Source organism: Lagenorhynchus albirostris, chromosome 18, assembly GCF_949774975.1.
Source record: "Lagenorhynchus albirostris chromosome 18, mLagAlb1.1, whole genome shotgun sequence".
Taxonomy (NCBI): domain Eukaryota; kingdom Metazoa; phylum Chordata; class Mammalia; order Artiodactyla; family Delphinidae; genus Lagenorhynchus; species Lagenorhynchus albirostris.
In genome coordinates, this window is record NC_083112.1 from 70,473,988 (window position 1) to 70,496,649 (window position 22,662).

Below are 22,662 nucleotides of genomic sequence, written 5' to 3' on the forward strand. Positions count from 1 at the left end.
ATCACCATTGTTGCATTTCGCTAATTTCTCACTTTATTCTTCAGGGTTTGGTCTTTTCGCTATATTTTTTAACGTGGAAGGAGAAGTTAAGTTCATGGTGGGTTTTGGATGTACTCACAGTCCTGACTGGTAGTGAGAAGCAGTAGAGTGAGATACATGTCTGCAGGGGGAGGTGGTGAATAACAGCGCTTTTTAATAGGATGTGCAGTACATCGTGAAAGTTCACAGGCAATTTTTTTTTTTTTAATCTATGAGCCACATCCGGCTCTCTGTTGTAACAAGGACTTTTCTATCCGTAATTACTACTTCTCTCTTTCAGTGGGGTGTAAGTCTTTCTCAGATAATGAAATTTTAGAATGAAGATTATTAAGTTTGCTGTGGAAATTAGAGATACAGCCACACACTGGCAAAGTCTGCTTTGAACTGTGATTCCTAGAAAGGTTGGTCCATCAGTGGTACCCGTGGTGAGTGATGCCGGGATCTGGGGCAGTGACGCCAAGCTGCCTTGTCAGCCCTGCTTTCAGGCTAGATTATTCTGTGCCTCCATGCCGACACATACGTTCCAGGAGAAGCCATCCCCGGCAAAACTATGACGTTTCTGTGTGATTGATACAGGAGACAAAATGGTTCTTTATTTTTTTATTATAAAGTGGATTCTTTTTTTTTCTTTAACTTTTTATTATATACTGGAGTAGAGTTGATTACCAGTGTTGTGATAGTTTCAGGTGGACAGCAAAGTGATTCTGTTATACATGTATCTATTCTTTTTCAAATTCTTTTAAAAGTCGGGACAGTTTTCCTACTTCAGGTAATGGTGACCAATGTCTGCACCACACCACTGAAAACAGAAAGAGCTGGATAAAATAACTTAACTTCTGAAGGAAGCACTAGGGCTGGTGCAGAGTGTGTGCTCAGCACTAGTTCTGGGCCCCTGAGGTGACATCCGTTTTCTCATTCCAGCACTGTTTCCGTATTTTTCAGTTTTAATCAGTGTAAAGCCTAGAACTTGTTTTCCATTACTCTTTATCCTCTCCCTTTGCTACAGTTAAAATCTGTACAAAGTAGACTCTTCCGATTAAGATACACGGACCCTGTCAAGCTTATTTTCAAAAAGCAAGTGACAAAAGTATATTGACAGGTTTAAAACCATGCTTTCCAGCAGAAATAACGAGGGGAAATCCACTTGTTTGTTAATTTATTTGTGTAAAATTTATTTAACACTTAATTGAGACTCTCAGAAGCCAACAGAGCTACTTTCATGTTTTCATGTTGGTTGTGTGTATTTAGATGAAGCAGATGATCCTAAACTGCTTGCTTTGGAGAGTTGCTGTAATATTATGTTTATTCTAGTTATACAAGTTGTTTCCGTGCACTACCTTTGCAATCTTATAAAATTTCTAACACTGTTCAAAAGACACACTCATGTTTCGAAAGGTATCTTGTTTAATTTAGTCCCATTTTAGCACTCCTTTAAAAAGTTTGATTGATGACTCTTGAAATTCAGCCAAGAGTGTTGTGTCAAAAACCTGCTTGAATTTATCTAAAAATTCATAATCGGTGCTGAATCTGAACTTGTTTGCCCAAAGCAACACCGTTCCCGGCTGGCAGAGGTACGCCATGGTGGCAAGCAGCTTGTCCAGGAAGTAATGGTGGTAGACCACGTCAGAAGCCAGCAAGTAATCATAGTAACATGTGGACTTGGGGAAGTTCTGTTCCAGGCCCTCTCCCCACACCAGCTCTTTCACTTCAGGCAGATGTGCTGTATGGTTTCGTGTGTTCCTTAAAAGATTGTATTGAAGGTTCCCTAGGACGTCAGGCAAATCCGTTGCTGTGACTTGAGCTCCTAAGAGAGAAAGAGGAAACTTGTACGAATTACCTGGAACATTCGGGCAGCCACAGGGTACATATACTCTCAGGGAGAAATCGAACTGGGCTTCTCACCTTGGCCCTGGACCAGGGCCCTTCTCACCTATGTCCATATGGGCTGGATAATTCTGCTGGGGGACCCTGCCCTGTGCCCTGTAAGATGTTTAGCAGGGTCCCTGGTCTCCATCCACAAGATGCAAGTAGCACCTCCCCACCCAAACCCCAAGTTGTGCTGATCAAAAACGTCCCCCGACACTGCCAAATGTCCTTCATGGGGCAAAAATCACCTTTGGTGAAGAACCATTGAAATAGAATAACGTTCCTGTCTTTTAAGAAACTAAGTTAAACGGCAGTGCAGTTTTGAGAGATTTCAGAATAATTAACTAAACATACCAAGATTCTTAGCGTTTGGTTACTGTCATCATTTATAATGTTTTTCCTTCCCAAACTGTCTTTATCTGAAGATTTTGGTTTTCTCTTACGTGAGGTGTCAGCACCTAGTTTTCTTTCCTAAGGGATGATCTAATTTGAATGACTCTCCCCCCTACTAAATGCATTAAGTTAATTTTTAGGCATTTTAATGCTAGTGATAAAGGTTCACAAAATCATAATTCCAGATTGGTTTTGATAGAAGAAGATCTGTAATAGTGTAGGCTGAAGTAGGCCACACATACCCGCCTCTTGCCCAGCTCCCAGGACTCACAACTGGCATTTTGGGTATAAATCTGTCTTCACCTTGGATTCACTCACTTATTTTTTGTTTTTTTCCAAAACATCAGTTGTTAATAGTTGCACTGAAAAGCAGGGGACAGCATAACAGAGCTGTTTACAACAGGAATTCAAGAGTCACACCTTCAGAATTTCAACTTTCTCACGTGCTAATAATCAATGGATTGGACGAGTTAGCCTCTAAGGCACAGTTATCTTATCTCCGGATAACAGCAGTCATTCTAGCCTGGACATCTGGGTAGATTCAGTGAGTGCGATCACGGCCAAGCACCTAAACCACAGCCCGTCACACAGTAGTAAGTGGTTATTATCACTGTTGTCACCGTAACCATCTTTTGAAACAAGGCCGAGAATAGACAGACAAACCTAGAATACTGGCCACGATGGAAACGAGGCCTGGTCCAGCACCGATTTCGAGCATCTTAGCTCCTTGGAGACCGAGGTCCTCTGCGTGTTCCTCCAAATACTGGCACAAAGCCATGGCCTGAAAAACATTCACAGTTGTCACCTGGACACTGGAAACCGAGGACCCTGTTCCCCACCGCAAGTTAAATACTCAAAGACATGTTAAAGAGTTTCAGCTTACTGGGGGCTCACAAGAATCAAAATATATGTGCAACGGCGTGTTTTGACCTCTGGAATATGAACGCTGTAACATGCATCAGAGGAACTAGGGAGACAGACTTGTGAAAGCGCCTGTACCAGAAGACCCTTGGCCAGCCTCCAGGAACAGGAAGGTCAGCTCAGCTCTTCCAGAACCAGGAGACAAGGGGCCGCAGGGCAGCAAGCCCTTGCTTACGTCGTGTCGGGCCTCCACCTGCTGTAAGACTTGCGCTGTAAGCAGCTCCATCCCCTCCCTGCTGACTCCACCAGCGTTCAGGTTGCTCTGGACTTTGCCTGCTGCACTGAACAACTGCGTAGGAATTTTTCTCTTAAAGCAGTTCATCTAAGAAACGCTCGACTGGCTGGGCAGTGCTTCCCAAACCCTAGCGCACATGTAGGTCACCTGGGGCCTGGTGAAAGACGCCCTGGCCACGTGTGGTAGGGCTGATGGAGCTCAAGGCTGCATTTCTAACAAGCCACCAGCTAATGCCAGTGCCGCTGGCCACACTTTGGGGGGTAGCAGCAAGGAGGTTACATCCTTTACACAGTAAAAAAAAAAAAAAAGAAAATTTAGATCGATTTCTGTACAGAAAATCAAGGTCCCTTCCCACGTGAGCCAATGGGCGTCGGCTGGTGATGTCGCGGACTAGAGGGACTGGAGAGAGTTACTAGGCGTGAGGGCGTTACCGGAGTTGGGAATGCGAACCCTGCAACCCTGCGCTGAAAAGGCAACGTGAACGCTCTCGTTTGCACACACCTTTAGCCCTTGTCTTCGTGCAGGTGCTCTGGGCTCGCTGTGACTCACTTTCTGTCTGGGGCCCAGGCTGGAGTAGGGGGCGGCCTGGATCATATGAGACAGCCGCGCTCACGATGGCCTGCGCCAGGGTTGGTGGCAGCTCCGAGCCCGTGGGTCCCTCCCTTTCCTCCCCAGCTCCTCTCAAGGGACTCGGGGGCCAGGGACGGGGGTGGGGGGAGGACGGAAACTAATTCCCAATGGCACGGTAGGGAGGTAAGGGGCGTCAAGGGGCCCTGGGCGCTGGAGGATGAGTGAGAGGGGGACAGGCGGGACGGCACGGGTGCGGGGTGGCACTGGCATCCAGCCCGTGGCAAGGAGCTCCAGAGCTGGGGACGGCAGTTTTGAGGAAAGGCCTTCTTCGGTTCTTGAGGAGAAAGGAGCATTATTCACTGTGTGGGATTTCAGGATTTGGAAGAGTGTCACCCAGAGCCACCAAGACGTGTGCTCTGAGGAGTTCCTGAAGGGGTGGCTGTAGGCGTCCTTCCTGAAGGGCCCTGCCCTGTGACAGGCTGGCCCGGTGGATGCCATCTGGGGACGGATCTTCTCTCGGGAACAGCTACATCTTTCAGCAGACACTCCCCCGCTTCTTAGTCCTATTAGCAAACTCCGAAAAGTCATCTCTCACAGCTGCTCTTGAAGTCGCACAAGGAAAGGGTGAGGGTGCTTCCCCACACGATACGGATCCTTCTGCCGCCTTCAGAAAACTGAGGTCCCGAGAAGGGCCAGGGTTTGGTGCATGAAAGGCTGAGACCTTATTAAGAATAAAACAGTCCAGTGGACAAATCATCTTTTTCCACTCCTGATTTCTGATCACCCAGCTCTGGGTGTCTGTTTGCCAAATACAGTAGGAAGCTGTGGAGAGGCGCTTGCTGGTTTCAAACTTGTTAAGCCAAAGAAAAACATTCAGCTGAAGGAAATCATACTTACATTAAGCATAACGGGTAAAAATCGAGCTTCCTTGGCTGGGGTCAGTGAGGGGGCAGCTCTAAGAGCCTGGAGCCCTTGGCTGTCCCTCCCCTGCCCCCCCGCTCCATCTCCCCCATCACTGGTACCCAGACTGCAAAGGGCGCTCCAAGGAACCTCTGATCACAGCCACGCAGCGGGCCAGCAGGTCTGCGTCACCCGGGAGTGAGTCAGAAATGCAGCCCCAGTCCACCTCCCCCAGCCTGACCTCCTGAATCAGAGTCTGCATTTAACAAGAACCCAGGAGGATTCCCATCTAAGCTAACAGTGGGGCATTTAACAGGAACCCAGGAGGATTCCCATCTAAGCTAACAGTTCTGATCTGGAGCCCCTCCAAGCACAGGCTGAGAACCTCTGCAGTGGAAAGAACGAAGGTGCTGGCCTCCGAGGTCCATCGTCCCAGCCTGGTTCTGCACTGCGCCGCGCCAGGGGAAACAGTGCACTCAGCCAGGACATGGCAGGTTTTCTGGCTCTGAATTCTGTGTTTTCCCCCATTTCAGCTCCATCCTCTGGGGACTGTTGCAGGGAGAGCATGAGATGAAGCACCACTTCCTAAGCGTTTCCACTGGACTGGCCGCACTGTAGAAGGCGAGTGAATACCCGAAGGTCTGTGGGAGAGGCCCAAAGGTGGCCACTACAAAATCTAAACTCTAAAGACTTTTCTTCTGATTTTTTAACAATTCATATGAATTTTTCATCCTACTTCCCAATATACTCAAGTTTATGTTAATGTGAGAAAATAATGTCTCAAGAAACATAGCATAGAGGAAAATCGTTGTTTTTAGGAAAGATGCCGTGTTTCTGCAGCATCTAGGTACACCAGCAACACCCCTGGGGGGGCATCCTTGGACCCTCAATTTGAGAAGCACAGAACGTTAGAGCACGTGGCAAGTCGTCCAAGGCACCACAGTTGTACAAATTTGCTGTTCTCATCCCCAGAATCCCCGACGCCCCAATGTGACAGCTCCCTCACCCCTGGCCACACCACCGCTCCGTAACTCTCGATCGATTCTTGAATGACAATCCTCTTGCCTGCAAACCAATAGTACTCCTGGGTGTAGCTGGCGTAATTCATGGGAACAAATTTCTGGAGGCTTTGAAGCGATGGTTCTATCTTGTTAGAATCTGTGGGACAGAAAATTAAATCGGTTTCATTATTTGTTGATCCAGTGCAAATCTACACTCGGTACAGTTAGTCAGATGGGAAGAGACTGAGCAATCTTCCAGAAACAGAGGGGGGAATGCCATCAGTGAGACAGTGGCTGCAAACTAGCCCAAACTGAATGATATGGGGTGACAGGGACATAACATTTCTATGGGACATTTTTATCATACGACGAAATGCCAAAGGATGCCCTGGGCCCTTCCCTCGATCTAGGAGCAGACAGTGCGGTGTCGATCCATCCCTCCCTCTGTTTTGGTGAGAGGAGGAAGCTAGGCCACCGCACAGAATGGCACGAATGAGCCATCTGCATAAGGAGGACCGAGGCAAGCGTGGACCTGACTATTTTTGGGTCTTGAAGTGATGTAACATTCCCACATGTTGGCTGGAACATGTTCCTTAAGTCCTTCTACAACTGCTTCTCAAAAGGTGCAGGTCACCCAAAGACGAGCCAGCTCCGCAGTCCTGGGGGAGGTTGTCAGATGAGCTCCAGCTATTAAATTACTCTTCCTTAAATACTCCTTTACGCTCATGACCACTCAAGCAGCTCTCAGATGTCATATAAAATGAGAGGAAAAGAGCACCTGATCGGGGCTGACATCATGGAAGCCCAGAATGTCAAAGGTTTCGCAGGGGGTTTCAGCATAAAAAGAACAGCGAGTAATAAGGTCAGAATGGGGACCCTGAGCACACGGAGGGGTCGTGCGCAGAAGACGGGGGGCTGCTGGTACCCTCGGGGAGAGGCGTTGGCAGCGAGGAGTCTGGGGGGGAACTTGCATGAGACCAGCCTTTGCTGCCTGAGCTCTGCCTGCGGATGTGTAACCAGGGATGGACTAGTGGAAAGGAGCATTCAGTGAACATCTGAAGGTCTCTAACCAGAAATATGCACTCAAGGAGGCAGGTGAGGGTGAGTGCAGGGTGAGTGCAGGGTGAGGGGTAGGGGGCCTTTGAAGAAGCCTAATCAGGGGTCCACCCCTCAGAGTTCAGGTTTCACTGATCTCCACCCGCACTGGACGGTTCTGTGCCACGGCTCTGCAAACGCTTTGCAACAGGGTCACAGCCAGAAGAGTCCAGAAATGTGGAGTGAACACTTAGAAACATTTACAACAACTTGACCATATCTGTTGAATCTGATTACGAAAAACCAAAGCTTGTATTGTGTATGTCTTTGTACTTCTTTTCATGTTGTTCCTCCAGAAATTCATTTGTGTTGCATTTTACAAAAAAGTATCCAAGTGGTCTTTGACCACAGTGTGGGCCAAATGACCAGTTTGTAAGTTTGCACAGTGACGCCTGCAGCTCTCAGCCGTGGGTTCTGGTCTCCTGGAAGGAGAATTCTCTGTCCTGACCACAAAGGCGAGCTTCCAGAAACCCAGGACTTCCTTGAGCTTGCAAGAACCTGCTGATGAATAGTGGCCAAGTCCTGAGATGTCATCCTTCCCTGTCATGTGCCCCAGGAGAGGCTGTGGGGAGAGGAGAGGACCTTTGGTCCTCACCCACCTCTTATAAGGGGAAACAACCAACATCTAAAACCATGAACCTGAAATTTATCACTCAACAAAGGGGACCCAGCTTCTCCCATAGGCTGACAGGCTGACTCTGAGTTCTGTTTCAGAGAAAATAAGAAGGTAGAGGAACAGACCATCTTGTGCCCAGAAACTTTAACAACCAGCCTGGGGGCGGTGAGGAAGCACTGACGTGCAGGATTTGGCCATCACCATGGTGACAGCGCTCCCACAGTGGCCATCCCTAGGAAAGGGGTGAAGCAGCTCAGCACCACAAGCATTTCTACCACACGGATACGACACCCCTCAACAGCCTCAAGGGCACAGGTCATCGTAAAATGTAGGAAAAGAATTCCTGATGAGACGTGAGTATTTATTACCTAAGTTTTTTCATATACCTTTACTTTTACATAATCCATTTCATTGTACGTTTGTATGACTTAAATTTTAACAATGGCCATGTTTAACAATCAGCTCGCAAAATTCCTGAAATGCAGGAGCTGGTACAGGCCATCTGGAATGAGGAGTGGGTACCGGGCTGTCCTCCTTACCTCTGAGCCTCTCATCACTGGAGCAGCCAGACCGTCAGGGACCCAGGCCACCTCCTGCCAGCTTCCGTCCCCTCGATATCACCCAGACCGTTCCTTCCTCCCTTCTTCCCACAAATAACCACAAATAAAGGCTAACTTTTCTCTCAAGACTGTAGGAAAAGTCTATGTGCTGATTTTAAGTGGCTCATCCTTTCACAAGATGACAGATCGTAAGCTGATGGTTGTACTCTCTAGATCGACATTGTAAAGAAACATGGGCATATAAATGTCCTCCATAAGACCATTTTTCCACGCTACAAAGATAAAAGAAATTTATGTTGATTGCACATGATTTTCAATTCTTGTATCTATGCTCGTCTGACAGTTTTAGAGACATCAGATTTTCAAGATAGGCAGAGTTGCATTTTTATGTAAACAGTTTAGGAAAAATGAATTACCATCCTGGTTTAACAGAGTTGGAACATAATTTTCCACTGTTGACTGTTAACGTTTTGAACGTTACATCTTGGCTCTTATGACATCATTTGTTATGTCTGTTGTTTATTTACTACTGATTCCCTGCCCAGAAAAGCAACACTAAAGGGTTCTGTTGTCATAATGGGAAAGTACACTTGACTTTACACTGATCCACTGAAGGACGCAGCTGCTAGGAATACATTTTGGCGAAAAGCAGGAAGGAATCTAGATTTCATTTCTCTTTTAAAAGTTCTTGTTACAAAAATCTAACCCTCTTAGATTTGGATAAAACAAAGTTTTGGTCTTTGATAGGTAAATAATAAAAACATAGGGATTACCTTTAGTGTCATGCTTCTGCTTGCATAAAGGCATTTTTCTATTAAGCATCATGATAAGAAAAAGATGTAGGGTTAAAAGGAAATGGATATTCTTGTGCCTGGGGTTCACTGCAAAACGCCATGCCAGGGAAAGATGGGAGAAGATGTGGAGCTGAGGAAGGAGGTTACCTCCCGGGGGTCCGCTGCTGCCGTCTGTCTGTAGACCCTCCTCATCCGGGGGTCTCGGTACCTCGTCCACGGACTGGGGCTGCTGCCCTGAGCGCAGACACGCATCCATCCCAGAGCCGCCAGGGAGGAGAGAGCTGGCCTGGACTGAGCGCTCCTCCGGGTCTGAATCGCCCAGAGCCTCTGCAAGGTGCAGCTTATCGCCTTAGCATCTGCTGAGCTGGAAAGAACACCTGCATTTCAGCTTAGTTTCCCGGGGCGGGGGCGGGGTGGGGAGAACAGCCGCCCTGGGCGCTGCCATCCTGGTTTTGCAGAGCAGAGTGGAAGGAAACCCTGACACATCATCACCCCACCTTTCCATCGCCTGGAGAAATGCAAAAGCAGAGCCACTGTAGCCAGACAGGTGCTGCCTTGCTGCAGTCTAAGGTGTATTTCTAAGAGCTTTTGGAACTGAATCTCCATGAAGAAGGTCTGATCCAGACGTACATATCTTTAAGGGTACCTTGTGGATCCAGGGTTAATGACATCATGGATTTGTCCCCAATGCGGGGCTGCTCCCTTCTCATCTGAGGCTTTAGCGCAAGACAGTAGAAAGCGCTGGGGGCTGAGAGCCGGGAGGCTGGTCGGCTGCCCCCTCTTCCTCTTGGCAACTCACTTAATCCCCTCCACACCATTTCCTCCTCAGCAAAAAAGGGAAGGATGAGATCTACCTAGCCCCTAGGGCTGTGGGCGAGAAACGGGAGAGCAAAAGTGATTAGTGCAGCTCAGGAAAACTACTGATGAAGAAAACAGGACCTGGCTGTTGGGATCATTGATCAGCTTCCAAACAAGAACACGTGACATCGCTGCGCGACTTGGCGTGTTTTTGCCAAGCACCGTTCTTGTGCTTTTAGTGAATTGATTCATCTAATCCTCACAACAAACCCTATGAAGTGGATGCTATTATTATGCCTCTTCTCAGATGAGAGAAATTCAAGCACAGAGAGATTCAAAAGCAGCCCAGGAGCACGCAGCCGGCCAGTGGCAGGGCCAGGAGTCAAACCCAGGAGGTCCAGCTGCAGGATCTATGTTCTTGACCATGAGGTGGGACACGGCTTGAGCTGCCTTGCTTCAGCGGTGGGTTTTCTGGCTGAGTTTGCCCTGAAATGACTCATAATGCTTAGTTGTCACAGTGACGTTTTCTAGTCTTTTTTTTTACAAAACGTAAATCGTTTTCCTAATTTGTTTTTATGTACCAGAGTTGCCCCATCATATTGTTTTGGCCAGCTGGGGACAGCAACCAGCCACACCATTACTAACTATTCCACACCTGGAGGGGTCATGTGCCTCTCACATTAATGTGCAACAGCATTTCAAATCAGTGAAAAGGAATTTAGCATTTTCACTGGCTCTAGAATCAAACAATCAAATATTTACCCCAATTCTTCAACTCAAGGAGTTTTTTTTTCTCTTGCAGATACTTACTTGCTCCTTCTCTTCAACGTGCCCCCGACTCCAGAAGTGAACTGTTCCCCTAAAAGACAGCTGACTGGTTGTTGGTGAGTACCCAGAGCATCTTCAGGGAGGAAGTCTCAGCGCTGCGGTGAAGGGCCCTGCATTTGAATGCTGGCTCTGCCATGTGCTAATTTTGTTGAAAATGTAGATAATGGTGATTCTGACCTCACATGACGGTCGTAGGAATTAAGTGAGATAACCTGTGCAAAGCCTCTTGCGCAAACAGTATTAACTTATTCTCATCTTCAAAGCCAGAGAGTAGTCAGGCAAGACAACACTCTTTACAGGACACCCACCCAGCACCACGGGACTCTGTGCATTAAATTTAGACACTTCTTCATTTTGCATGCAAGAAAAGGAGACCTGTTTTCACTCCAATAACAGGTAGTATTTTTCCTTGTGAAATGAAATGACTCCCCTCCCCCATCATTATAGTTGACGTGAGACATTAATTTTTTTCCCCAAAAAGCAACCTAGAAAATAACTACAGTAATCTACCTAGTGTTCATTATTAGCTCAACACATCATATGATCTATATCATATGTTAGTATTTAATAAAGAATTGGGAAGTTCTGAAAAGGACTCCTTGTTAGTACCCTCAAAATAATTTCGAACGGTTAGTTTAAACATATCTTTACCTTATGCAGCAGAAGAGATTTGAGATTTCTGTGCAGACTTTAATCCCCAATGTTTTATATAGGTCTGCACCTGAGAGGATTAGCATTTTATGAACAAAAGCCAGCCAGTGGAAGTCCAAGTTATTTAGGGTAGCATTACCCACCAGTACCCATGCACATTACTTTGCTAGAATTACTCTCTCTCTTTCTATCCCTTTCTCAGTTCTCAGTTTTCTGTCTTACACACACACACACACACACACACACACACACACACACACACTTCTTTCAACATGAAATGGAATCACTCTCAAAAGATCCAGAAATCATTCCAGCAGAATAGAGGCTGTCCTCTGTGGTATCCAGTGGCTGTGATGTGGTTTGAAATGTAGACTTACGTTTCATTTTAAAAAGGAGTGGGCGGGTGCACAGGTGGGGTTTTGTACAAACCTGGAAGCTGGGTGCTTATCAGCCCAACTCCTGTGGCTGAAGGGAGGGGCACGACTGACGTGGCCTCTGTCCTGGACCCTGATTCCAGCAGCCAGAAATAACATTAAGACTCTGCTGAGAGGAGGACGAGAGAACATCTATCCACAAGAAGGGATGTGTGTCAAAGGCTTAAAGTTGCGTAAGGGGTAAAGTTAGTTGGGGCAACAGTGAACAGGAAATCAGAAAACTCTTCCCAGAAAAAAGCCAGCCATTGTCATTAATTTCATTGAATAAGGAGCAGTTAAAAAGGAAGGAGGAAAATCATGTGCTCGTTTGGGAAGACTGGAAACCCTTAAAATAGAATATAGGGCATGTAAATTAAAGGCTTAGGCAAATGAGAATTGAATAATCCTTCACATTTATGAGGGACTACGCTTACCCAGTGAGCTGAGTGAGCGACTTAGCTTGAGTAGATATGAGCCTATTTTTATTTATTTCTTTACTCATCTTTGGAAATCTCTTCTCTGCTGTCACTTTTGTTCTTTAGTCCATTTCTTTTAACTCCGGATCTTCATCTGGACACGCTGTGGTCCCATGACTATCCTCGTTCTCACTCCCTTAAATGAAGGGAGGTGACCTGCAGTCTTTTCCAAGCCTGTCATTCAAATACTTTCTTATTCCCCAGATGGTCCAGTCCTGTGACTGACCCTGCTCTCCTGTGACTTATTTCCACCAGGTGTCATCATCCCTTTAAGAAACAGCAAAAAGATGGTCATCATTACAATTTAATAAATAACTCAAAAACTGATCGCAATTTATACGAATATATATACACACACACACACACACACACACACACACACACACACACACACACACACACACGTTTATTCTACATGCCTTAAAATGAAGAAAAGAACCAAGGAGAAAAATGTTCTGAATCTCCTTTAATCCCACTACCTGGGGAAGGAAACTGAACCAACATTTTTGGGTGTCAACATCTGGGCTTTTTTGTATAAACCTTATCAAAACTATTTGGCTGAAAATGAAACTGGATAGAAATATGTATCTCTCTTGACCTAGTATGGACTAGTCTATTATTTTAAGAGTTTCTTTTCAATACTTTCTTCAAAAACCATCTTTTCGGTAGCTGCTTTAGGAAACGAATCAGAACTCTACTGCCCGGAGCTGGAATGAGTTAGTCCGAGGTTCCTAAACACTGCGCTGTGGTCAGGGTACCTCACAGTTAACTGCAAGCTTTAAAGTACATAGACTCTGGGCTCTTGGAAGTTCTTTTGCAAGATCGAAGAAGGAGTCTAGGACTTCGAACTCCCCGTCTGACAACTGTTCCCGGCGTGTCTATAGCACGGGCACGCAGTAGGTGTCCATCTATAGGGCAGGGGACGTGTGGGTTGTTTTCCCATAGTTGAAGTGCCGGTCCACGAGGAGGGATTAGCCTCCTGCCGGGCTCCGCAGGGCACGCTGATGAAGTAATTTCCCAGGAGGCAGATTTGGGTGCAACAGGAAAGAATTTTGTAACGAGCCGAGCAATGGAACAGTTGGTCTCGGGGAGCCTAGCAGGATGGAAAGTGGGCCAGATTTAGAGTCAGAGGATGCAAGACTGGATAAAGGTTTATGCAGGGTCAAGGAGAAGGCTGCGTACATGCCGCCACTCTGCATATCTCCATCAGTGTGGACTCCGAGGTATCACCGGGCTTTCTTCCAGCTCTCTCACTGGTGGTCCTCAATGAGGGGGAATCCTCCCTCCCTGCACGGCTGTTTGGCTATTTGGAGACAATCTGGCAATTTTTGCTTGTCACCGCTGGGGGAGGGTGCTATTTGCACCTAGTACAGAGAGGTGGGGATGCTGCCGGACGTTCTACACAGGACAACCTCCCTCCACTGCCCCCAGCAAAGAACCAGCCCAAAAGTCAGCAGGGCCCAGGCTGAGAACCCCAGTCTAGGCAATGGGTAGGAGTTGGATGCAGGGTAAATTCTAATTGCCATCCTGCAAATACCATCTACCAGCAGGCTGATTCCTGCCGCCTCCGTGTCAGGGTCCTCATCCATAAAATGGGTGGGTTGGCATTCACAGAGTGGCTCAGACACGCCAGGCTCTGAGCCACATCCTCACAGAGATCCAACACTGCAGCCCCTGGCTTTGTCTGGTTTCTCCCAGAACCAGACCCAGAGACAAGGATTTGAGAGAAAATATTTTATTTGGGGAAGTGAAGAAGGGGGAGAATAATCCAGGGCAAGGGAGGCCACCAGCAATGGGTGTTTATGAAGCAAGACCTACCGCAGAGGGTGATAAAAGATTTAATCCCGTGGGGGAAGACTTGGAAATGAGGCAAAATACAGACCTCAGAGCTATTCTACTCCAGGTCCAGAGGGTTTCTGGGCTGTCTTTATACCAACACATCGGCACAGACGCAGAGACAGGAGATGGAGCGCCCTAATGTGTCCGAAGGATGTGAGATGGTAGCAGTCCTCTTCCCACGGTAAGAAGCGAAGTTTTATACATCTGAAGGAATCTGGCCCAGCATCTGGTGTCCTAGAAGGTCAACAGTAATATGTCTTGTATTAAATTGTATGCCATTCAAGTCGTGGGTCGGACAAGCAGGGTTCTTTGGAAGGGCTCTGGGTCATTTCTCTGAATCAAATGGAAAGGCTGAGCATTGGGGCTTCAGAAATAACGGGCCCAGGATGGCTCTGGTCCCACATATCCCAGCAGCAGCAGGTGTTCATGGCCTTCTCTTTGAACAGTGCTCTGGGGGCCTCACTGCCGTCACCTTCCGCCTTGTGTAACTGTAGATTCAAGATCTGGGGGACGTGACTCTGATTGGTCTTAACTTGGTCATAAGCCCTGCCTCATAGTCAGGGCTGGTCGGGGCGAGAGAAGCATCTGACCACATCACAAGGAGTAGTGCAGGGAACTCCGGGAGGGATGCTGAGCCCATAACAAGCAAGAGTTGTGTGTGGCCCTCTTCCTCTCCCTGCCACCCTATGTGTACACACTTTCTTATTTTCATAAATACAATTTCAAAATGGGGACCCATCCTCTCTATAATGGAACATAATCTTAGTCTCATTGGCTATTGCATCCGGAGAGAATGGAGCCATTCTTCAAGTTGAAACCTCTAGACAATGGCATTTCTTCACTAGTTCCATGCTTGTCCCTCAATGGACAAGCATTCACAGGAGACCAGAGACAGTAACTTAATTGTTTCATCACCATTTACCACAGGCCGCTAGTCCCATCCCAGAATATGAACGAGAGGCTCACTGCTTCTCACGTGACCTTCCCCAAAAATTCTACAGTGGAAGGGTTGCTGATCAGACAGATATATGTCCACCATCCTTACTTATAAGGGAGACTACGGTGGTAATTCACTTCCAGGGAGGTGAGGGTCTCAGCGGAAAACTAGAAGTTCCTGAAAAACCCTGGTAACCACTAACATTCCCAAAGTGTGTGATTTTCAGTGCGTTATGCAGAAAATATTTAGTCACAGTGAAGTGCAATTCCAGAATTTCTGGTCCCTCAACTATTTGGTAACACAGTGGCTCAAAGTTCATGATCCGTTCTGTCAAATGATTTAGGGCTGCTGCAATGCCCCCTCATTTGCCAGATTTCTCGGGGAGCCCCTGAGGGTGCCAGAGGAAAGGGTTCATTGATGCTGCTATGGGAGCGGTAAAGATTAGACCAGCTAGCACTGTGGAGGCTCCGACATGGGAAGCCTGCACAGCAGGACCTTAAAATGGGACTCTTCTTGTCTTAGTTTGACTGAGACATGAAGATGATGGATTACTTGTCTTGTTAAAGAGAGACCACCATGAGACATTTTAAATTAGGAGTTCAAAACACATTCAGGCAACACTTACATTTTGTCAAGCTTGTGGACATAGTAGAATTTGCTTCTATTTCATTTTAAATGCCCTCTATATAATGACAAACATTACCAGTCAGCATGGAAGAAACAGTGTGAGTGAAATCATCCAATACATTTGGAAACAGCAAGTGAAGTTATAGCCCTTTCATCTTAAAAAATAGCACATGCCTGGTCCTAAGCATTTGGGTCCGCATTTGCTCCCCATAATTTATCCGCCTTATAAAGTGGCTCTGACAGGAAACCATGATGGACTTACATGCATTTCGAAGAAGGGATTTACTTGGTTGGTTGTTTCTATTTTTAATTTTTTCTCAAGCCAGTTCTTAAAACAGATTTCCCCTCAAACAAATTTCATTGTTGTTTTAGAAGAATCTTCGACTGCAACCGTGTGTAAATCACAATTGGTAATTGCCAGGGTTCATGTCATCAAAAGAGCCAAGAATGCTTTGGAGCTGAGCTATGAGCCTGTGATATTAATCACGTGGAGGGACATAATGCTTGGGCAATAGGTTTAGATAAGAAATTCTGACCGAAATGTCTACAAAATAAGGGTCAGTTCGCTAGTAACATTCCTCTTAACATTTAATAAACACTAGCTTTCTGATGCTCACCTTAATCCTAGGATAGATGGAACCAAATGAATCTATCAGTATGGAAAAAAAAATCCCTTCACAATAATTCAACTTTGAGAATGAGGATGGGCCCTCAGTTCCAGTTTTATTACCCAGGAAGCAGAAATGACTACAACAAGCCTTCCAGCTCCCCGCCAGACGTGGATGCCTCCAATACCATCTGTTCTTTCCATATTGCCATCAGCTGCTTGGAAATGGCACTTTTTAGAGGGACTGTTTTTAGTGGTAACTAATCATGCTCCAGTTTTAGCAACAGCAGTTGACCTGTGTTCAGAAAGATAATTTTTTCCCAACAGATTTCTACTAGGAAAGAATGTTTACCTGATGGGACTCTTCTGGGATGGGCCACAGTGGAGAATTCCTTTCATTCTTTCCCCTCATTCTAGGGCAGACTCAATTTGAGAAGCACGGGTTCTCATCTAGGGCTGTGCTGTCCTGGGTTTGGGGAGATATGCTGAACGATTTCAGTACCAAGCCAGGTGAAAGGAGTGAGAGGGTCGCGGAGGAGCAGAGAGGGACAGGCAGTTCCATGGGAGCCTAGCCCTCCCGATTTCCAACTGTGGGATCCCAGAGAAGTCACATCCCCGGGCTCCCTTTCCTTCCTCTGTTAGAGATGATAACACCTCTTACATACTTACTGCATAGATCCTTATAGGGGTCAAATGAAACAAAGTATATGAAAGAGCTTTGAAAATTACAAGGCCTGTTCAGCATTATCATTAGTTCTTTCAAGAGGAATTTGGATCTTATGTCATGTGTACCTCAATAACTTACAAAAGAAAGCAAGTGTTCACTTCTGGTCACGGACTGATGAACATGGTGCAGGCATTCCTTTCCATTCCCAACACATAAAATACCCAATAAAGGATTTCCAAAGATGCTTTAGAAATGCATATCCAAGCTTGAAAGAAAGGGAAACCCCTAGATGCCATAAATGAAGGGGGAAATCAAAGCCACAATAATAAGTGAACTAATTTACGCCACCGCAGCGTGGGGTGTATTAGACTTGGGTGCAGGCCTGGCATCCAAAGGCTTTGGGGTTTTGATGCTTTTGGAGGACAGAAGATATGTCCTTGGGCAGACAGGATATGCGATCTGGGTAAATCCAGGTTTGGGACAGGGCCTGATGTTTATACAACCTGGGGGGAGTGTCCTCTTTAAGGAAAAAAATTTTAATTACAAATACAAAATTTGGTACAAAAGTAATATTTATTTAAAATGAGAAATCACCCAAATTAACAAATTTTAAAAGATGTAAAAGAGTATTTTTAAAATAATATGTCAATCATGATTTACTATATATAATGAATATAATTATTATAACTTTATAATGCATTATATAATTATAACTATATAATATAATAATTATATATATGGAATCTAAAAAATACAACAAACTAGTGAATGAAACAAGAAAAGGAAGCAGAGTCATAGATATAGAGAACAAACTAGTGGTTACCAGCAGGGAGAGGGAAATACAGGGATAGGAGAAAAAAAAAGGCTTATTATGGGATTATATAAAATCATGTGTGTGAAACTTTTGAAAATTGTAAAGCACTATAGAATTTAAAGAATCATTCAATAAAAAATTTTTTTAAAGAGAAAAATAGAGTACATAAAAATAATATATTAATCATGATTTACTGTATATAATTTATAATTATAACTATATAATATAATCATTATTATATAATAATATATTAAATACTCTATCAATATATAAACTTCCTACCACACTTTAAGAATATTTCCTAAATTTTTGCCTGCCTACTTTTTGATTACTTTATATGGTAACAATATAATATCATATTTCTTAGAGAAGATAAAACATTAATAAAGTTTTTTTCTTCTGGCATGATTAATTTAAATATGTTATAATTAATGATATTTTGATAAAGTTTCTTTTAGCTTTGTAACCCATTATTGGTAATGTCATGTGAATTTTTAGGTTATCAAATTTGCTTCTTTCATACATGACTTGTAAGATTACAGGGCAATTATGAAGAGACTGGCTGTAAATATTCTTTGAATTGACAACACTTGTTGACCAGATTGTGATCTATGCCCTTGTTTTTTGTTTTTTTTTTTTTGCCACGTTGGGTCTTCGTTTCTGTGCGCGGGCTTCCTCTAGTTGTGGCGAGCGGGGGCCACTCTTCATTGGCGGTGCGCGGGCCTCTCACTGTCGCGGCCTCTCTTGTTGAGAAGCACAGGCTCCAGACACGCAGGCTCAGCAGTTGTGGCTCAACGGGCCCAGTTGCTCCGCGGCATGTGGGATCTTTCCAGACCAGGGCTCGAACCCGTGTCCCCTGCATTGGCAGGCGGACTCTCAACCACTGCGCCACCAGGGAAGCCCTATGCCCTTGTTTTTGTAGTGAATTCTATGTTTTATTTTTATCTCCTTCAGTGTCAGTATTTCATATTAAACAGTAAGAAGTTTAATCTTTTTTCCCAATGTGTTCATATTACTCCTTCCTTTTTATTAACTGGTAGGATAATTATGCTTAAGTACATGAACTCCAGGCATCTGTGGACTTGAACTTCAAGACGCAGACAGAGGAAAAATTAACGCACTTAAGGGGACATACCTGACGAAGAGAGAAAAGACACGTATCACACATGCGCGCGCGCACACGCACACACTCTCATATATAGATGGAGAGAGACAGTCAGTAAAAATATTGGAAATGAAGATATTATTAAAGAAAAAACAAAATGGAAGCCCCAGTTTGAAAACTGCCCTCCACCAAATACTCATAGTCACATAACCAAAGTTTAAACTGTCCTGATTTCCCCACTATGCTGACTCTGACCTTCAGCAAAACTCCCATTTCAGTGGGTTAGAGGTAACATGAACTGTCATAAACCACCTCGTTAGGACTTTTGCCAATGATGACCTTTCTTCCTACAGTTGTTGGCTGGAACTTCAGCAAGAAAACTCAAGTTGAATACAAGATCTCCCCGTGTCTGGGTAACCTTCCAGCATCCTGGCCGGTCAGCCTGGAACAAGCAGGCCTCTGCAGTGTGCTGCCCTAGAAGAGACGTAAGTTTCTGGGGACCCATCACAACAGAAAGCAACAGGCTTCCTTTCTTCTTTGCTCGTTACTAGCAGAGCTGTAGCTGGCGAGAGCTCAGCTTTGACCACTTTTCCTCTCCAAGTCTCCCCACTTGTAGAGAGTTGTTTTCTCGCTTAATAATAGGTTCCTAAGCTGTGACAAAGTGAGAGAGCGGCATAGACATATATACACTACCAAACGTAGACTAGATAGCTAGTGGGAAGCAGCCACATAGCACAGGGAGATCAACTCGGTGCTTTGTGACCACCTAGAGGGGTGGGATAGGGAGGGTGGGAGGGAGGGAGACGCAAGAGGGAAGAGATATGGGGACATAGGTATATGTATAACTGATTCACTTTGTTATAAAGCAGAAACTAACACACCATTGTAAAGCAATTATACTCCAATAAAGATGTAAAAAAAAATAACAATAGGTTCCTATCAAGCAAAGCTCTCTGAACTTTCTCTTGATGATGTAAAGCGACCCCTTGGCCTAAAGAAGCCCAGGGTCAGGCAGCAGAGAGCAGGAAAGCATGATCTGAAGAGCCACACAAGGCGTGTCTCATACACACTCACATACTGGTTGAATTTTCTCCAGTGACTGCCCATTATTGAGCTAACCAGAAAAGAATTCTACCTTCATTGCTGGAAAAAACATCTATTTGTGTAAGTCTTCCCTTTAACAGATTAGAGGAGAAAAACCATATGATGTCCTTAAAAGATACACACACACAAAAAAAGATTTGTTATAAGTCAACATCATTCATGATTTTTTTAAACAAACATAAAAGAAAACTTCATTAACATGATAAATGGTATCCTCTGAGAGCCCTCAGCATGAATTATATTAAATGGAGAAAAATGACAAAGACAGGAAAAAAAAAGGTGTCTGCTCTCACTCTTCATAGTCAGTGCTGTGCTGCAGGTCTGGACAGTGCAATAAAAACAAGGAAATAAGTCAGAGGTATAATGATTAGAAAGGAAGAAATACATTTCATACCATAGGATTTCCTATATGGAATAGTCAATAGATTCCATCAACAAACTGTTAGAACTAATGAAAGAGTTCAAGTTTGTACAAGATCATGTACAAAAACTATATGATACACAACCACAACATTTTAGAAAGGATAATTTTTAAAATATGCCATTTGCAACATAATGAAAATTATAAGGAACCAAGGAATAAATCTATTGAAGATGCTCTAAGAAATTGTCTTTTTTCAAGATCTTTCCCTCTAGTTAGTGGAAAGACAGCTCCAAATATATACTCTCATTACAGTGGGATAGAGGTAACATGAGCTGTCATAAACCACTTCTTTAGGACATTTGCCAATAATGACACTTTGTCTTTCTATAGTTGTTGACTAGAATTTCAGCAAGAAAACTCAGAAACTTTTGGAGCGTCACCTATTCTCCCTCTCTCTCTCTCTGGTTTCTCTTTCTTGTCTTCACTTATTCGGTTAAAGTGTACTGCACTTTTATTTAGTTATACCAAAATAAATGGAAAGAAAATCCTGAAGCAGGAGATGAATGTAAACTGGGAAAATCTTGCAAAATCACAAAATAATTCTTGGTGCTTCCAGAGACAGAAGAAAGCACTGAAACAGACCCACTCTCTCTGTAGGAGAGTGAAAGTTGACAACCTCTGGAATTAAAGATGACATTTGCTGCCTCTTATTTCTTAGATTCCAAATGGTATTGTCAACTGTAATATGAACTTGATCTCTTTTTAACTGGTATCATGAATACAATCCATTGGCCAAAGAAAAAATAAAAGTGTGTTTGCTATCAAGAGACTAGTAATGCTACCTGACATGGGTACACGTGCTTTTCAGTTTCCAAAACCTGTTCATCAACATTGTCTCATTTGATGCTCACAGCAATTTTGTGGGATCCACAGAAACAGCATCAACGTGTAGGAGGAAAGTTTCAATTAATCGTCTCTATGAGGGCAGCAGCAAGATTAGAGGACAGTAATGTTTATCAGGGTTAAAAGTAAAATAATGAGTCAAATAAAAATAAACTTCATCCATGAAAGAAATAATTGATAAGGTGGACTTCATTCAAATTAAAAACTTCTGCTCTGCAAAGGACAAATATATGTCAAGAGAACAAGACAGGCCACAGGTTGAGAAAAAATATTTGTAAAAGATATATCAGACAAAGGACTGTTATTCAAAATATACGAAGAACTCTTAAAATTCAACACTAAGAAAATGAACAACTGATTTAAAAATAGGCCACAGCCCTTAACAGACACCTCACCAAAGAAGATACACAGATGGCTAATAATATGAAGAGATGCTCCATATCATATATCATCAGGGAAATGCCAATTAGAACAACAGTGAGATACCGCCATCCACCTGTTAGAATGACCAAATTCCAGAACACTGACAAGGCCAAATTCTGGTGAAGATATGGGGTAACGGGAACCCTCATTCACCTCTGGTGGGAATGCAAAATGGTCCAGCCGCTTTGGAAGACAGTTTGGTGGTTTCTTACAAAACTAAACATACTCTTACCATACGATCCAACAACCTTGCTCCTTGGCTTACCCAAAGCGGATAAAAAAGTACGCCCACACAAAAACCTCCATGTGGATGTTGATAGCAGCTTTACCCATAAACTCATAATTGCAAAACTTGGAAGCAAACAAGATGGCCTTCAGTAGATGAATGCATAAACAAATTGTGATCCATCTGGATAATGAAATATTATTCAGCGCTAAAAAAAGAAATGAGCTAAAAAAAGACATAGAGGAATCTTAAATACATATTACTAAGTGGAAGAAACCAATCTGAAAAGTCTATGCACTGTATGATTCCAACTATACAACATTCTGGAAAAGGCAAAACTATAGTAAAAAGATCAGTAGTTGTCAGGGGTTAAGGGAGAGTTAGGGATAAAAACGGGAATTAAGCACATAGGATTTTTAGGGCAGTAAAACTACTGTGTATGATACCATCATGCTGGGTCCACATCATCATACATTTGTCAAAAGTGATAGCATGTGGGCTTCCCTGGTGTTGCAGTGGTTAAGAATCTGCCTGCCAATACAGGGGACATGGGTTCGAGCCCTGGTCCGGGAAGATCTCACATGCTGCAGAGCAACTAAGCCCGTGCGCCACAACTACTGAGCCTGCGCTCTAGAGCTCGCGAGCCACAACTACTGAGCCCACGTGCCTAGAGCTCATGCTCCACAACAAGAGAAGCCACGGCCATGAGAAACCCGCGCACCGCAATGAAGAGTAGCCCCCGCTCACCACAACTAGAGAAAGTACGCACGCAGCAATGAAGACCCAAAGCAGCCAAAAATAAAATAAATTTTTTAAAAAAGTGATAGGACGTACAACACTAAGAATGAAACTTAATGTAAACTATGGACTTTAGGTGATGATGATGTATT

The 22,662-nt window shown here is 44.4% G+C and overlaps 1 protein-coding gene and 1 long non-coding RNA gene across 5 annotated transcripts; one reads left to right on the forward strand and one right to left on the reverse strand.

Moving 5' to 3' along the window:
* Positions 1-1,180: 1,180 nt before the first annotated feature.
* On the reverse strand, positions 1,181-11,344 carry METTL21C (methyltransferase 21C, AARS1 lysine). Of its 3 annotated transcripts, XM_060128907.1 has the most exons (6): positions 11,268-11,344; positions 10,599-10,755; positions 9,138-9,354; positions 5,931-6,082; positions 2,962-3,079; positions 1,181-1,843 (listed from the first exon to the last, which is right to left on the reverse strand). In XM_060128907.1, exons 3-6 carry the CDS (start codon positions 9,244-9,246, stop codon positions 1,449-1,451), a joined length of 774 nt encoding a protein of 257 aa, XP_059984890.1. In that variant the 5' UTR covers positions 9,247-9,354; positions 10,599-10,755; positions 11,268-11,344; the 3' UTR covers positions 1,181-1,448. The 3 variants fall into 3 exon arrangements, with proteins under 3 accessions (XP_059984890.1, XP_059984892.1, XP_059984891.1); XM_060128909.1 differs by lacking the exon at positions 10,599-10,755 and having other exon boundaries at positions 11,268-11,342; XM_060128908.1 differs by lacking the exon at positions 11,268-11,344 and having other exon boundaries at positions 10,599-10,760.
* LOC132508610 (uncharacterized) lies at positions 6,810-8,317 on the forward strand. Of its 2 annotated transcripts, none has more exons than XR_009536703.1 (3): positions 6,810-7,026; positions 7,735-7,989; positions 8,099-8,317. It is a non-coding gene; the product is annotated as an uncharacterized LOC132508610 (long non-coding RNA). The 2 variants fall into 2 exon arrangements; XR_009536704.1 differs by having other exon boundaries at positions 6,810-7,020.
* Positions 11,345-22,662: the final 11,318 nt, after the last annotated feature.

Excerpts from the sequence above, each read along its gene's own strand:
- METTL21C (XM_060128907.1), bottom strand. The coding sequence starts at position 9,246 with ATGGATGCGTGTCTGCGCTCAGGGCAGCAGCCCCAGTCCGTGGACGAG. Across the intron at positions 3,080-5,930 it reads GAGCGGTGGTGTGGCCAGGG|GCCATGGCTTTGTGCCAGTA; the intron begins GTGAGGGAGCTG and ends AATGTTTTTCAG. Across the intron at positions 1,844-2,961 it reads CATCGTGGCCAGTATTCTAG|GAGCTCAAGTCACAGCAACG; the intron begins GTTTGTCTGTCT and ends TTTCTCTCTTAG.